The sequence below is a fragment of the Austrofundulus limnaeus genome, unplaced genomic scaffold (genome assembly GCF_001266775.1).
Source record: "Austrofundulus limnaeus strain Quisiro unplaced genomic scaffold, Austrofundulus_limnaeus-1.0 Scaffold267, whole genome shotgun sequence".
NCBI lineage: Eukaryota > Metazoa > Chordata > Actinopteri > Cyprinodontiformes > Rivulidae > Austrofundulus > Austrofundulus limnaeus.
Genome location: NW_013952669.1, coordinates 301,472 through 319,154, shown reverse-complemented (window position 1 = coordinate 319,154; position 17,683 = coordinate 301,472). Strand labels below are relative to the sequence as shown.

The following is a 17,683-nucleotide window of genomic DNA, read 5'->3' as shown; positions in this document are numbered from 1 at the left end:
CATTTGTAAGCAGCAATGTAACATTTTTTTTTAAGGCAAAAGGGGGTCCAACCCGTTACTAGCATGGTGTACCTAATAAAGTGGCCGGTGAGTGTATATATATATACATATATTTATATATAATAACTATTTTAACACTTAAATATATGTACTCTTTATGTAGCAGCATGAGGCCTTAGTGCAGATGTCCTTCATGAGAAAATTTGGAACATTTGTAAGCAGCAATGTAACATTTTTTTTTAAAGAAATGAGAACCAACTGAACCTTAATGTGCAAATTGCAGATGTTGCACTGAGCCTTGCCTGGTGTTGTTGGCTGACTGAAGTGCTGCCACATAGGATACAGTTTTTCTGTCATTCCTTTGAAAAGAAACAAAAACATAAATTCAGTACATTTCATCTAGTGCTTTATGAATAAAATATAAAAAATACAAATCTTTATAAATCTGTTTGATTTACATATTAAACACATTTTTTTCTATGTAAAATGGCAATGTTTTTATTACTATCCTATCTATTATGTAAAAACACAAACAGAGCGTTAAAAATGGACACAGAGGGAGAGGGAAACAAGCCATGTCATATTCAACAAACTCTTATATCTTCAGGAAAAGGGTGTAAATGAGCTGCGTAAATTCCACCTGTTCTTATCCAGCTGCTCGTGCATGCAAGAGGAGATTAGCATAATTACCACCCCAAAAACACCATATAAGGATATGTTTCCTGCCTCAGATAAAAGGAAGTGTCCATTCATGAAAATGACAGCGAAAACTAAAATGAAGAACTTTACGAGTTCAGAGATTGAAGTCCGTCTGTCAGAGATCCAGACAAGAAAATCTGCCACTTTCTGCAGCGTCAGCTGTGGAATAAAATAAAATGAGCTGCTAAAGGTATAAACAACTGTGTTAAAGCATTTTCATTTATTCATAAGCCACACCGTCGCGCACCGTATGCCCCCCACTCCACCCCCGCGCTGTCGCAAGTGGTCTCAGTTGCAGTTCTGAAATAAACATTTTTAAATGTTTTCAAAATATGTCTGGCACTTTGGAGAAAATCCAGGACTCGCTGGAGGGATTATGTATCCCCTCTGGCCTGGGAACGTCTCGGAGTCCCCCAGGATGTCCTGGAAAGTGTCGCTAGGGAGAGGTTAGTCTAAATGATTACATTTAAAATTATAACTCTAATTCATGCAGAAAAGCCTATTGTCAACATAATTATGGAGTGTAATTTATTTTCAACTCAAAATATCTTCAAACGAAATATAAAGTTATTAGTGAAGAAAATCCGTCTGGATAACAGCAGACTGACTGCTCGTAAAATATACGACAGGTCTGGACCACTCGTGAATTTTGTTTGTATCTGAAAAAAATCTTAGAATACGAAAACATTGGTGAATGCCACAAATTCTCCTAAATCACTCGTACGCACAACTTAAGATCAAATCTGTGCATACGAACGGTTCTTGCATGAGGCCCATTGTCTCTTTCAAGTCACTCCTAAAAACTCACTTTTTCACTCAAGCGTTTTAGCTAACCATTTTCACCATTAATGCCAGCCTGCCTCAAATGTAAATGCTCATCATTCTGTGTCTTTAATTATTGAACTTGCGCCATATTTTTCCCTCCCGCATTCATTATGTTTTTGTGTATTATTGTATATTTTGCCCTGCATTGACTTTGTGTTTGATTTTGCAATTTTTAGAGTTTTTTTCTTGATTGGATGTTTCAATTTTTCATTGCTTATGTTTAATTATGTTTTTCTGTTTCATCTTACTCTTTCCACCATTTTTATACTGTTGATTGTACAGCACCTTTTGAATATACAGTGTTTCTGTGAAAGGCGCTTTATAAATAAGACTATACTTACTTACTTAATTACTTAACAGCATCTTTAGTCTTCTTTAATAGAAAAGGAGTAAGTATTTCGGTGTAGTATACACTTCATTACACAAACTGAGAAACGCATTACTTGCATAAATCAAATTGATTTTATTGTAACTTTGAAACAAAACTCCTCTTTATCACTGAGAAGTAATTAATATAATGTTGCAGTCAGAAGTAATTAGTCGTGCAATCATGAAATATTTAGGTTCTGCTCTTAAAAGAAGTAAATTTGTTTAACTTGCTGATTTTCTTGAGGATACAAACGTTTGTTGAGTCCAGACTTGCAATATATTTCAGATTGTATATCTTGTGCTTTTAATTTGTACTTGAGCTGCACTTTCCAAAGTCACACTTTTGCATGCATTATATATACAACTCTTCATAAACTTAACCCTTAACCCTTTGGTGTGTCTCTGTCCGTATTGCTGAATTCTAATGCTGCATGGATTTTTAAATGTCTTAACAGTGCAATTTTTGCATTTAACATTGACCTTTTAGCCCAAGATTAATCTGTGGTCCCAGCTTTTAAGAAATTCACATTACCAATGCAAAGAACTACACATCTAGAATTAACAATCAAACTAAGCATTTCACACATAAACACATCCACAGAATGAACGCAAAGGAAAACAAGAATACTATACATATTGAGGAGGAAAACTATTGAACTGTTTTAGCTGTAGAAGCTGATGTGTGCCAGTTTTCATAGTTTTAGTGAATTTACTGATTTTCAGTGTACATTAATGATTCTCCTTGTTATACCTCCTGTACCTTTTGAGCAAGGACACTAACACATTAAAAAGTCAATTTTATAACTTGCATAAATGTCTATAATTCCTTGAAGGAATGTATTTTGCTCTCAGTCTTTCATGCCAAAGTTTTAAACTAAGATTCACTCATGATCAGAAATGATAGCATTATAACCGGTTTTGTGTTTGAAAAGGATTCTTAGCTGTGGCACTCATATTTAGCATTAATAAATTCAAACGTTTTATTAACTGTAGAGGGACTCCAATGATTACTTTCTGGAAGTTTCAAAAAATCTGGACTTTGAAATATGAGATTTTTTGCTATCAAACAGGATTGATGCCAACAGTTAATGGCAGCATTTTAAACACGGATCTTGTATTAAGGGTATGTTCAACTACTGCCACATCAGACATAGCTCCCAACCCCTGGCAAAAATTATGGAATCAGTGGCCTCAGAGGATGTTCATTCAGTTGTTTAATTTTGTAGAAAAAAAGCAGATCACAGACTAAAGACTAAAGTCATATCAAATGGCAACTTTCTGGCTTTAAGCTACACTAAACAGGATCAAGAAAAACATGTGGTAGTCAGTGATGGTTATTTTTTTAGACCAAGCAGAGGGGAAAAAATTGAAATCACTCAATTCTGAGGGGAAAAAAAACTAAATTTCAATTCCCAAAACTAACACCAATTAGATCTGCACATTAGTCTGCATCGAAAAATGAGTGATCACACCCTGGAGAGCTGTTGCACCCAGTTGACTGACATGAATCATGTCTCCAACACAAGAGATGTCAATTGAAACAAAGGAGAGGATTATCAAACTCTTAAAAGAGGGTAAATTATCATGCAATGTTGCTAGAGATGTTGGTTGTTCACAATCAGCTGTGTCTAAAATCTGGACCAAATACAAACAACATGAAATGGTTGTTAAAGGCAAACATACTGGTAGACCAAGGAAGGCATCAAAGCTTCAAGACAGAACTTAAAGAAATATGTCTCCAAAATAAATGAGGAACAAATGGGAGGGAACTGGAGTCAACGTCTGTGACAGAACTGTAAGAAACTGCCTAAAGGAAATGGGATTTACATTCAGAAAAGCTAAATGAAAGCCATCATTAACACCTAAACAGAAAAAAACAAGGTTACAATGGGCTAAAGAAAAGCAATCGTGGACTGTGGATGACTGGATGAAAGTCAAATTCAGTGAAAAATCACCAATCTGCATTGGGCAAGGTGATGATGCTGGAACATTTGTTTGGTGCCGTTCCAATGAGATTTATAAAGATGACTGCCTGAAGAGAACATGAAAATGCCCGAAGTCATTGATGATATGGGGCTGCATGCAATGGGGAGATGGCTGTCATTACATCTTCAATAAATGCACAAGTTTACCTTGATATTTTGGACACTTTTCTTATCCCATCAATCGAAAGGATGTTTAGGGATGATGAAATCATTTTTCAAGATGATAATGCATCCTGCCATAGAGCAAAAACTGTGAAAACATTCCTTGAAAAACGACACATAAGGTCAATGTCATGGACTGGATCTCAATCCAGTTGAAAATCTTTGGTGGAAGTTGAAGAAAATGGTCCATGACAAGACTCCAACCTGCAAAGCTTATCTGGCAACAGCAATCAGAGAAATTTGGAGCCAGATTGATGAAGAGTACTGTTCGTCACTCATTAAGTCCATGCCTCAGAGACTGCAAGCTGTTTTAGAAGCCAGAGGTGGTGCAACTAAATACTAGTGATGTGTTGGAGTGCTCTTTTGTTTGTTTGATTTTCTCGATTTCATAATTCATAATTTAGAATTGTTTATTGTCATTCACACACAACATCAAGATGCAGTGCAGAATGAAATTTGAAGTTTAGAACATCCGTCTGGAAAAACACACACACATGACAAACATGGGGGAACGAATGTCCAGGGTCTTTCGCAACGTAGTGCGCTACCTTTGCAGTTTAGGATACACACACATAGAAAGGGTGAGTTTAAAAAAAGAGCTTTGATCCTGTGTTTTATGCAGAAAACACACAAGCATACGCTCAAAAAAACTACTCTGCAAAACAGCGCAGACAGCTAAGGAGGGGAGTGGGGTGGGGGGTCAAAACATATGGTGTGGGGAGGGGATACAGGGAGCCGGTGGCATTCAGGGCAGACTTCGTGCTGGAACCGATCAAAAGACCTCCAGAGTCCAAACCAGTTATTATCAGTCAAAGCACAAGTCACTAGAGTTCTGTTCTCTGTTTCCACCCAGTGCGTCTTTCAGACCGATCCAACACAGATGGAACGGGGTAGGGGTGGGGGACCGGGGGGGGGATGGAGTCAAGGCTTTATTCCACGTGACATTCCAGGGAGGTTTTATCAGCCTGCGACCAAGGTCACAGCTGTGGGAGTCTAATGATAAACATAATTCTTTAGGGCAAGCAGCTTTTCTTTCACTGCTTTAAGTCTTAACTGTGCCTCTGTGTTGCGAAAATGCCACTGTTCCAGATTCGTTTACCACCTCGCCTCTCCTGTATGAAACTTCACCCAGATGGACTCACTCCTCATGGGCACGCTGCTGAGCTGTGATCCTCGTCAGAACCACATCCAGTCTGCGACTTAAATCCCCCAACATTTGAGTCTGTGCGTTTGCAGTTCGGGAAATTCCATCCAAGGTCCCTGACAGCTTTTCACAGACTGCTATCAGAATCGTTTTCATTTTCCGATAAACCAGGTTTCCTCCACTGCCGATCAGCAGGAATCCGATTATCATAAATCCAAATATAAAGACATCTTCGACATCTTCAATGGAAAGCGGGGCCAGGCAGATCAGGTTCCACCCCCAGCTCCCAGACACATGCCCGACCGCAACGGTTCCACTGGGACAGTTGCGCTCCCCACGCTCCAATCTCAGTGTGGGAAAAAAAAGTGAGTGATTCCATATTTTTCCCTCTGCTTGGCCAAAAAAAAGTAACTGTTACTGACTGCCACATTTTCTTTATTTATTTTAGTGTTTCTTAAAGCCAGAAAGTTGCTGTTTGAAATGATTTTAGTTTTGTGTCATGTCTGTGATCTGCCTTTTTCTACAAAATTAAACATGAACATCCTCTGAGGCATAATTTTTTTTCCATAATTTTTGCCAGGAGTTGTAAATTTAGTTAATAATTTCTGTGTTTGCTAAGACCAGTTGGTTGTGTTGACCATCTTGAACTAGGCTGAATTCAAAGTTAACAAGTTGTAGAGCTACATCCAATGGTTACTTTCTAAAAGTTTCATAAAAATTCATCCAGTAGTGTTTTTATATTTTTCTAGCAGACAAAGTAGACTTCAACAGGCATTGAAAAAATTTGAAAAGGAGGTTTTGTAGTCAGTTAGCTCTCAGAGTATGAGTTTGGCATGACTCTTATCTACTAATGCATCAAACTCAACAGTTATAAAATAGACTGAATAATAGTCATTTTTGTGTTTGCCAAGGTGGGTTAGCTGTGATGGCCATCTTGAATGTGGCTGACTTCAAAAGTGTGTTATTTGTAGTTGTACAACCAGCCAACCCACATAGCAAAATTAGTCTGTCACAGTTCTGGCCTGCACACTGCATTAATACTCGACCCAGATACCACAAAGAATGATGGTCCTTTGGTGACCCAAGTATAGTTTGCCAGAGGTGGCCCATGCATGGGCCAGGACCACAAAAGACAGACTAAAACTGGGCCAGTTGCCAGACTTGGCCTGCATCCAGTTGACAAACCACTTGCCATGCCAGCAGTGCCAGCTTAATGCAATATCTGGCCCACACTTGTCTGTTAAATGGGAATAGTTACTTTCTGAATATTTTATTTCAATCAGTTTTATGTAATTGTATAACACATTAAGACATTTGGGTCAAATTTAGAAACAGACAAACCTGAAACCACTCTGTGATTCCTATAGTTTGTGAGTTTGTTTTACTATGTCATAATGGAGATATGGAGGATGTTCTCATTCTTGATAGAGAGGAACATTGGTTTGAGAGAGGAGTAAAAGAAGACATTTTTGTGAAGAAAGACCATCCATCATTAAACAGGTGGAGGCCTCCGTTTTCAGTTGTCCCCCTCCTACAGTGCTGCTATTGCCAGTATCACTCCACCCCCTGTTAACAATAGTTGTTAATTAGGTGTCAGCGATAGCAATGTGATGTGAGTATCAGTCACATGGAGGCAGTGCTTAAAAGCCTGAATTTTGCCTGAAACTCTCAGACTGAAGAAGTCTCTTGGAGGAGAGACGAAACGTTTCATTAGAGAAGAACCCGTCCAGAAGACCTATACAATTTTTTTCTTTTTGATTTTTTACCTGGATTACTGAGATGCATCAGGACATAATGGAGATAAGTGCTTTTCCATTTGTTGGACTCTGGGCTTGTGTAGACAGAAACATGTACCAGCTTGCTTATTAAACACATCAATTGTGAATATGTTGGTAATTTTGGATTTGGACCCATTTTATCCTAAAACAAAGCTGTAAGGCGGAATAAAGAACTATATGCGAGTTGTTCTCTTTATCCGGAGGAGCAATAAAGACTAAAGAACCCAATATGCAGTCAGTTTATTACGATATATGTCTGATTCTTTAAGAAGTGACAAATAGAAATATATGTTTGAAGTTGCCTTCGGAGAGGGTAAAGTGTTATCGAGCAGAGTCTTTATTGGCAGCTTTATGCTTCCTGGTAAATACTGCTGCTCCCTGTTGTAAACTCCCCACACAACACTGGGCGCTGGAGTGCACGGGAAGGAGACAAGCAATGCATTTCAATGTGGAGCCAGCCAAGGTCGCAATTTAATGTTCTGAATGAGCCCAGCCTTTTACAGGGCAGAGGAGGTCATGCCGTTGCTACAGTCACTAAATCACTGCCAGTCTCTCAGAGAAAACGGGTTTATAAAAGCCATGACGCCTTCTACGCCCTAAGAGAAAATTACAGAAAGAAGAGTGTTTGATGACTTGGAGCACTAAAAACTTTATCATTATATGATTTTACGACTGTAATGTTCAGGGTTATCTGGGAACTTCAGAAAAAAAATGTTAGGAATATAATAGTAATAAATAAAACTGTTAATGTATGTAGCAAGAAAGTGTTTGCATACCAAAACTCTGTAAAAAAAATTGAGTGCAATTGTTGTGTGGATCGTTGATCATGTGGAGGAAAATACTGTATATAGGTCTAATTCAGTGGGGTCCAATTCTGGTCCTCGAGGGCTGTTATCCTCCATGTTTTACCAGTTTCCAACACACCTGATTCAATTATTGAATTACTGCTTCAATTTCTTCTGGAGCCTGTTAATCAATAATTTATTCAAGTCAGGTATGTTAGAACAAAGAAACCTCCAAAACATAAAGGATAGTAACCCTCGAGGACCAGGATTGGACATCCATGTTGTAATTGAATGATCTTTTTTTTAATTATTATTTTTTTTTACTTTTAATTTTGTTTAGATAGCACATTATTATTCAGTGACTAAAGTAAATTGTAGGTTATTGTGTAGTTCAAAGGAAATCAGAGCAGTTTTTTATGGTTTTTATTTCGCTTTGAGCCAACTACCATGATTTTAACTGTTTTGTTGTTGTTGTTTTTTTCAACTGATAAAATAATTTTTTCCAAGAAAAAGACTAAAAACATGCATGTTAGGTTGTCTTTAGGCCCAGACTATCCTGATTAAAACCAAACCCTTGTACTTCGCTTTGCTTTGTACGGGGGTCTGGACTCTCGGCTATAGATTCTTGCTGGAGGCGTGGCCTCTGCTGAAGTTTAACATGATTGGATCGGTTGGCCGTGACGTATGTGTATGCCAGCTCCACTGTGAAGGAGGCTAAGCTAAGAAACTAACCGGAAATTGCGAGCGCTGTAAACAATCCTACTGAGAGAAGAGAAGTACCGAGCCAAACGAGACGACTGTAAATAAGAACTGCAGGCTTTGTCAGACTAATTTAATTTGGAAGCCTTATCAACATGGAGTGGCTTCACTCACTTCCTCCACTGCCGTATGCTAAACTATCAGACACTGCTCAGAAAATCGACGTCGTCCAAAACTCCGCCTTCTGTTTGCTGATTGGCCCAGGTAAAATAAACTACAAGCAGACACTGCACAGAAAATTGATATCGTTCAAAGCCCCTCCTTCTGTTTGCTGATTGGCCCAGGTAAAATAAACTACAAGCAGACACTGTGCAGAAAATCGATGTTCTGTTCTCTGATTGGCCCAGACGAAAATTCTCTTGAAGAAATCCTTGTCTATGAGAGAAATCCCATACGGAGCAGTGAAGCGAAACTAGAATTCAGCGGAGCATGCGTAGGAAGGCAAGGGCCAGGCTGGGTCCAGACCCAACTTGCAAAAGAGATGTTTGATCTCAAAGGGATTTGCCTGGTTAAATAAAATTAATAACTTCCTGTTTTTGCCAAGGTTTGAACTTAATTACTCCAATGAGGTGAAGGTTTTCATTAAACAAGCTCATAGTCCTTTTGGAGGATGAGTAAGAATAAGTTTACATTCCTCATTGCTTCTCCAGCAAATGATTTCCCTGTGTTGTGCATTAGATAAACAGATATTATCACCATCGGTTCAAACCACTTCTTTTAAGGCCCTGTGGTTTTAAGGACTCCCACCTGGAAGTACCAGTCATTGTGGTTTAGCTTGTTAAATGACATAGTTTGAGGGATCATTTTTGTTTTTTGATAGATGTACACAAATGACTAAAACTGATACTGAGCAAAAATTTGTTACAGCAACACATAACCTGGGTATTTATAGATTGCACAAGATCTTTGTTTGCAGGTGATGTATTTTTGAAAGAAAGTTATTTTATTTTTATTTTTTTTTTAAAGATCTAGGTCAGGTGTGGTCAATATTTTTCAGTCTGGGACATCCAAACTGATTTAGAGACAGAGCAAGGACCCCCTACATTACACACAAGGACAAAGTTGTTGGTATCCCTCATTTAATGAAAGAAAACCCCACAGTGGTACAGAAATAACTACAATCTGAAAAAAGTAATAATAAATTAAAAAAATCTATGAAAATGAACAAATGAAAGTCAGACATTGCTTTTCAACCATGCTTCAACAGAATTTTTTAATAAAACACATGAAACAGGCCTGGACAGAAATTATGCTGTTTCATGAGATTTATTTTTGTATATTTTTTATATTCTGTTGATGATATAAATTACTATTAAAGAAATGACTATATACCTGACAGAACAAACATACCAGGGCGTTTTGATTCCCATCACCCACTGGAACTCTGTACCAGAGAGCAAACAGTGTCCCCACAAAGCCAGGAGCCAGAGAGAAAGAAGTCATATACAAGACAGGCTCTGGAGCAGTGCGGTTATCCTAACTGGGCTTTTCTGAAAGCAGACAAGAAACCCAAACAGGATTCCAGCCAACAACCAGCTGAAAATGAAGACCCTAAACCCAGACCCAAACCTGTCGTCGTTCCGTATGCGGCGAGAGTTTCAGAGAAACTGAGACGTTTATTTTCTAAACATGACGTCCCAGTGGCTTTCAAACCCCAAAACATGTTACGACAAACATTAGTTCACCCCAAAGATCCAGTTCCCCAGCAAAAACAGAGTAATATAGTATATGCTGTTAAGTGTCAGGAGGACTGTGATCAGTCATACATTGGGGAAACAAAACAGCCATTGTTCAGTCAGCACAGACGAGCTACGTCGTCGGGTCAGGACTCTGCAGTTTACACTCATCTACAGGCCAGTGGTCACTCTTTCAGGGATGAAGATGTTCTCATCCTTGATAGAGAGGAACGTTGGTTTGAGAGAGAAGTAAAGGAAGCCATCTTTGTGAAGAAAAACCGTCCACCATTAAAGAAAGGTAGAGGCCTTTGTGTCCATTTGTCTTCCACCTACAATGCTGTCATTGCAAGTATGACTCAGCCCCCTGTGAGCAAAAGGTGTGAATCAGGGCCCCAATGATACCAACACAAAGAGGGAGGGAGGGACAAAAACAAGAGGACGTTGAACCCCCGCTTGCATTCACTACATTCACATAACATGACCCTCTATGAACAATAGAGTCAATCAAGCCTATTGTTAATTGATGGCCCTATTTTGCATTTGACTAACCTGTTTGTCCAGGTGGAGGCAGGGCTTATAAGGCTGAGTTTAACCTGAAACTCATCAGACTGAAGAAGTCTCTTGGAGGAGAGATGAAACGTTTCACTAAAGAAGAACCCATCCAGAGGACCTACTTATTTTTTCTTTTTGATTTTTTTCTACCTGGATTACTGAGACAGGACATACCAGGGCCACATGATCTGCCCAGTATGGATAGGGACGGGTCCTTCTCTTTATGTGCAATCATAATTTAAAAAGAAAGTTAAAAAATGTGATCTGCACTGGTGAGTTCAAATATTCTTCCTCTGGTTTAGGAGTTTGATGTAATATGGCACAAAGGAGTTTTGGTACCTGTACCTTCAGTAACAAGGCACCTTGAATCATCTGGCAGAAGTTCAAACTCACTGCTCAACACATGAGCTGAGTCCATAGAGATTTTGTCTGCCAGTCCTACAGCCTGTTTTTTGCACAGCTCAGTGAATTATTTTCTCCACTGAATGACCCACAATTTTGGAGCAGATGTTGAGGAGCCTCCGTATCCTGTTCCTCAACTGTATTGAAGTAAGACTGCAGAACCCCACTTAACTGCCATACACAACACACTCTGAATGGTGGCTGTGTAGAAATTGTCCAGCATAAATGCAGGAGAGGGCGTTGTCCACATGTTTCTAGATATTTAAATGAGTCCGACTGTTTGACAATCTCCTGATGTATGACAACTGGAGCAATGGTGAGTTGAGGTTGGCCAAAAATGACTTCCTCAGTCTTTGCTGAGTTTATGAGTTCATTCTGGTGGCATCACTCGACCAGGCACCTCACACAGTCATGGTACAGACCTGTTTGTTCCTTCCCCTAGGAGTCATATTTTATTTAAGCCTGTGTTGCACCATAAAACCCTCTAGATCATCTATTAACTTGATTTTTAAAGCCGTTTAGAAGCAATATCTTAAGCTTGAGCCCAAGACTCCTATCTGGGGTTGACTTAGGATACGCAAAGGTGTAATTTGCATAATCTGACATGTAACTCGTCTACTTATGAGGGGAATTTAGGATGGTGTGTTTGTTCTTTTGGGGAATTTGGCTATTTTTGTATGTTACTCTTAATAAAAAAATTTAAAAACTCATGGAATTTAGATTCTGGGGGTTGAATCTCTGTGATTCTTTTAAGATCAGTGTGTAAGAACCTTTAATCACAACTTTTTCTTAATCTCTATAAAAATCAAGTTAATTTCATGTGTGGCTAAAAACATTGATCAACAACTTATGACCTGAGCAATGAAAACATTTAAAACTAAGCGCATCATTTGAGATTATGAAAACAAATAGATATGGAAATATTGCCATCTAAGCTACCTTTTAATCAGCCAAGCCAAAAAAGCACCAGAATGAATGCTTAGCACTGAAGTGAAACTGATCTTGCACAGTGCACATTATTCGGGAAACTTTCACCAGTTTAAAGTCAAACAGGATAATAATGTCCAAACTCTAAAACTCAATGTCCTCTAATGCACAAAATGACAATTTCTTGCTTTCTTGATAGAACAAGACAAGCTGGGGAGGCATTGAATTGTCCTTGAATAATATGTCTGAACAAGTGTGGGGAAACCTGATAAAATTCCTCATAGGGTCAGAGCTGCCCGAGCCGGCCGCTCTGGCACCAGCATCACAACTGGCTCTGTGATTAAGCCATGGGAGCCATTTTAGAGCTGATTATTCATGGTGCTACTGTACTGATGTTCCACTACATCAAATTCTCTCATTAGGTCATCCAACTCTAAAGGCTATTAAATTTTCAGTCAGCATGAATAAGTTAAAGGACTCTGCCTCGGATCATGCTGTACGAAGAGTCCCTAAACTCATCACAGGTGCTCTGGAAAAGAGAGAGGGAAAAAACCCTCCTTTGGTGCAGGACTAACATTTGCTCAATTAAATACATGAAAAGGGCAGGGGCTGGCAGTAGGGAAGTTTTTTAGATTTAAAGCCCTGTGTGTGGTGCCAGACAGCATTTTTAGAAGTATCGATTGGAATTTCGCTTTGGGTAAATGACTCCCAATGGGATCTCCTTGGAAACTGGAGCAGCGCCAGACCACTGACTGTCTAAGCAACTTAATGCAGATATAAATCGCCATTCCAATCAAGGCCATTTTATTTGCAGGCTTAACTGAGGCAATACGTCACCTGCAGAGCTGTGAGTTTTCGTCAATAAAACCCTGTCATATACATTAAATGAATGCTGCAATGATAATATACCTTTTTTTTCAATGAGGAATACTTTCCCTGGTCTTAGCGTGTTTAAGAACAGTTTTGGGTCACTAGCTTGCTACAGTTAGTCACAATTGTTATGATTTTCCCTGTGTTTTACTCGAAGACATGTAATGTGAAAAAGCATGTAGCAGTTAGCAACAGTAAAACAAAAAAGCCTCATATTTACATTGCTTTATTATCTAACAGATTTTCAAAAGATTTAGATTTTTGTGATAACAGCCCTTTTAGAAAAAAAATTGTACAGCAAAAGGTGCTCTTAACATGACAGTTAAGACTTTCTGAAATGAGGTTCTGTGTTTTGTGGACCTCCAGAAGGCTTATGACTGTGTCCCTTGAGGCATTTTGGTGAGAGTATGGGGTGTCTGGGTTGCTATTAAGAGTGATCCAGTCCCTGTGTTACGACCCGGCTCAAAAGCCATAACATATGTGAAGACACGACACGGTGGAATCAGTTTAAAACCTTAAAAAGGTATTTATTAAAGTTTTTGTCTAGGATTAGGTGAGTTTGTTGGCCCGGTTTGGAGCTCCGTAGCTCCCGAATGCACCGGACATCTCTCACCAAGCTGGACCCTCTGAAGTCTGTGGTCCAGGTTTACGTTCCACCTGTTATGCGCAAGTCTGTGGTCTGGTTCCCTCGACCACCGTYGTGTCCTCCGTGCACCTCTGCGTTCGCGCTTCAGTGTCCTCTCTCCCGTGAGGCACGCCGGATGAGAGAAGCAGCAGCAGACCGTCAGGATAGGTGCAGCATGAAAAATCCACATAAGCCACAGAGCGTTGAACCTCAGAGCCGTCACCAGCCACACAGCTCTCCTCAGCTCAGTCTGCAGCTCCACACAGCTCAGCTCTGGCCACACAGCGCTCAGCACAGCTCACCGTGCAGCTCTGTACACTGCACTCTCCACAGCTCACCGTGCAGCTCTGAGTACAGCTACACATTCAGCTCTGTGTGCAGCTCCACATTCAGCTCTGTGTGCAGCTCCCAGGTGTGCGCTTAAAAGGAGCACAGGCCACGCCCCCTAAGGAAGACCTGTGAGGAAGCACAATTAAGGAAACTGGTGGCAGCTGGCTGCAATTAACTAAGCAGCAGGGCCGTCACACCCTGTATAGCAGGGGCCGTGTCCGCATTGTTGGCACAACGTTGAGCTTGTTCTCAGTGCAATTTGGAGATCTTCAGTGTTGTCCCTTGTCTCCAATCCTGTTTATAGTGTTTATGGACAGGACCTTAAGGCACAGTCGTGGAGAGGAGGCTGTCTGGTTTGGGAAACATAGGGTCTTGTCTCTGCTTTTTGTGGATGATGTGGTTCTGTTGCCGTCTTCAAGCCAAGACCTTTAGCATACACTGGGGTGGTTCGCAGTCGAGTATGAAGCGGCTGGGAGGAGTAAGCTCCTCTAAGTCTGAAGCCATGAGTCTTGACCAGAAAAGGGTGGAATACCCCCCTGGGTCAGTGTGAGATCTTTGCCCCAAGTAGAGGAGTTTATGTATCTGGATATCTTGTTCACCAGTGATGGTGGGATGGAGCAAGAGATGGTTTGACAGATTGAGGTTTCATCCTCAATAATGAGGGCGCTGCTTCTATCAGCTGTGATGAATAAAGAGCTGAATCTAAAGACAAATCTCTCAGTTTACTGGTCTGTCTACATTCCAACCCTCACCTATTGTCATGAGGCGTGGATCATGACTAAAAGAGTGAGATCCTGGATCCAAGTGAACAAGATGAGCTTTCTTCGTAGGGTGGCTGGGCTCAGCCTTAGAAATTGGGTGAAGAGCTCCGTCATCTGGTGGTATGAGTTGAACTGCTGATTCTCCACATCCAAAGGAGTTTGGGCATCTGATTAGGATGCCTCCTTCTAGAGGCGTTCTGGGCATGTTCTAGGAGGCCCTGGACTCACTGGAACTGAAAAGTGTTGCTGGGGAGAGTGATGGCTGGGTTTCTCTCCTAGACCTGTTGCATCTGCGACCAGACTATGGATGAAGAAGGTGGAGATGTTTCTGTGGAAGTGTTATAAACAATAAGTGTCTTGCTTGTTTTTGGTATAAGAACATTGGTTTTGTAGAAGTAGAGCTTAAAAGAGTTTAATTCTGACCAAAACCAAAGTCATTTTCCTGCCATTTTTAAACAACTTCACACTCAAAGTTTTCATGGAGTTTCATGTGAAGGTTATTTATAAGCAATCAGTTTCATTTTAATGATTGTTAATTTAGAAATATATGGTTACTTGTGAGTGCTAATAGCATCTAGCTTTAGCACTTTTGGTGCAACATATAGTATTTCTGCCAGAATACTTGTATAATTCAAAATTCCTGGTGGTGAAAAGTTTTATAAAATGTTATTCCCATGAAACACAGCTTTTGATATTGGAGTTGTAGGACAGCCATTAGCTCAGCTGTCTCGTGAAAACTAATTTAATTTCTCTAAACTGAGGCTGCTCAAACCCTACAGTTGGTAAGATGATAATTGTTCCTAACCTTTCCCCAAAACTCTGCTTCAAATAATTTAGATCATGTCGTTAGGGTGCTACATTGACTATTAACTGGTGCAGATTGTCCTCTGTTGCCTTTCAACAATTTGTTTCGACCTGTCTGACCACGACTCGTTTTGAAATAGACACAAGTGGAGCTTGAACATGAACAGACCAAAGACAGGATAAAAATAACCGTCGCAGGAAAACATACATACTGGTAATAAAACTCTAAATCAGCGAGGTTGAAGCCGAGATATTCTAGAGCTTTATGTGCAATAAGAATCATTTTAGTGTTTGCTCGTGGCCACAAAATGACCAAGAAAACAAAGATGAATGGAACTATTGACTTTAAAAACGACCCTTTGAAAGCACTGCCCGAGCTCTATCCACCGCCATTTATTATATTCATGAGTGTGACCTGTCGAGGGTGGGGGGGTGGTGGGAGGCTGGAGGGGGAGGTGATGAGCGCCCACCTGCTCCTCTCAGCTTCTAAGACACTGGCTGCCAGGAGATCAAACAGGCCTTGTCGCTCCCCTCTCTTCTCCTCCTCTCCCTGGCAAGTTCTATATAGGAGGCGACTGACCCACTTTTCCTCCCTCCCTGTGAGCTATTACCTGGAGAAAATGGAGTGATGTGGTGCAGCGAGTGCGTTGGGGTGGGTGGGTTTGCGGGCCTGAACAAAAGCTTCTCATCTTCTTCTCCTGCTGTACAGAGATGAAGGAGCAGCTAGGACTCATGAAGAAAGCTTGTCATTTTTTATTTTTTTTATTTTTTTATCAGATACTATCGCGTGTGAGATTGTTTCTCTAATAGCATATCTTGGTTGGGTGTAAGGCTTTGCATCTGTGAAAGTGCACGCGTTAGCTCTGTCTCGCTCAGAATCCGGTGCTTTAACAGGAGGGATCTCATTGGGATGGCAGCGGCGTTTTTGAAATAAACTAGACATGAGACAAATTTGCCAAACAAATGGATAATTTGACAAACACCGCAGGAACAAATGGAACCAGAAACACAGCATAGGTTCCACTGCGCTGAAGTGAAATTATGTACAATCCTGGGGGGCTTTGTGCGAAACAAGCATTGTTTTTGCAGGTTTAGGTATTGATTGACCATCATTGCTAGTGCCATGATGTTCCATGACAATGACCAATTTTTCTTGATTCTTTTTAGCAGAGCTTTTACCTCTCGCCCTTTTTGCTTCCTTCGAAAAATATTCAGGCTTCTTTTGTGACCTTTCCTCTCTTGTTCATACAGGCCTCACATGGTGACAGAATACATGGGCATCAGGAATGAGAGTTTTATGAAGATTGCTGCAGTGGGGACATGGATGGGAGATTTTGTGACTGCTTGGATGGTGAGATTTGAGCTCCTGTGTTTCCTTGAATCTCAATATACTACATTTAAAATGAATAAAACTCATTTTTCAACTATTTTATTCTAAAACCAAATTGATAAAACAAAAAAAATCATTTTAGCTCTACCGTATTAGCAGCATGACTGGGTAAATAACATAGTTTGGGATTTTAGCAATAAGGGAGTAATTGGTCTCTCTAAATCAACTTGTCCAGATTGGCCTTCTGAGGTCTCAGAATGTTGACACGCTTTCAGACTTGTATGTAAAACATAATTTATGCAGCTATTAAATCTGTTTATTTATAAGTGGGAAAAATGAATGTTGATGATTTTTATGTGTGCACTGTACAAGAAAACCAGTGAAATGGTTTAACGACATGTATTTCTTTTTGTCTTGCAAAAGATGTACTTTTTTATAATAGAACTTTGAACGGATTGATTTGATCCCATTGTGCAAACCCTCAAGGTTGCTCCATCTTTAACCTTTTATGCATGAAAGAATTAGCAGCTTTTATACTCAAAGGTGGCATGTGGACAAAACTCAAACAGTGAGTACTCACAAAAGTATTCAGAACAATAAAACCATGTGTGCACGTGTTTTGGTGCAACTCTTCTTCATTTCCAGTTTCCAGGAATAGATAAGAATGCAGCTGCGTATGCCACTCAGACTGCCCTGCCCTCTGAAAAATAAATACGCAAATGTTTATGTATACATGGCAGGCTTCCAGTCTGTGTCCAAATAACCCTGGTAAAAGTGTTGAATGAGGCAAAAAATACAATTTTTACTGAATATGAATGAAATATGCTAGTGTCTGTGAGGGAGGCATGTGGTAAAATTTTATTTGGTCAGTAATATGGTTAATGGTGTGCTGCTAATGCC

The 17,683-nt window shown here is 40.0% G+C and overlaps 1 protein-coding gene across 1 annotated transcript in view; it reads left to right on the top strand.

Annotated features, from left to right (window-relative positions):
* tmem117 (transmembrane protein 117) overlaps nucleotides 1–17,683 on the top strand; it is a 92,948-nt gene that overhangs the window by 57,745 nt on the left and 17,520 nt on the right. The window contains exon 4 of the mRNA XM_014020821.1: nucleotides 16,705–16,804. Within this exon, the coding sequence (XP_013876275.1) occupies nucleotides 16,705–16,804 (100 nt within the window). The remainder of the gene's footprint in view (nucleotides 1–16,704; nucleotides 16,805–17,683) is intronic.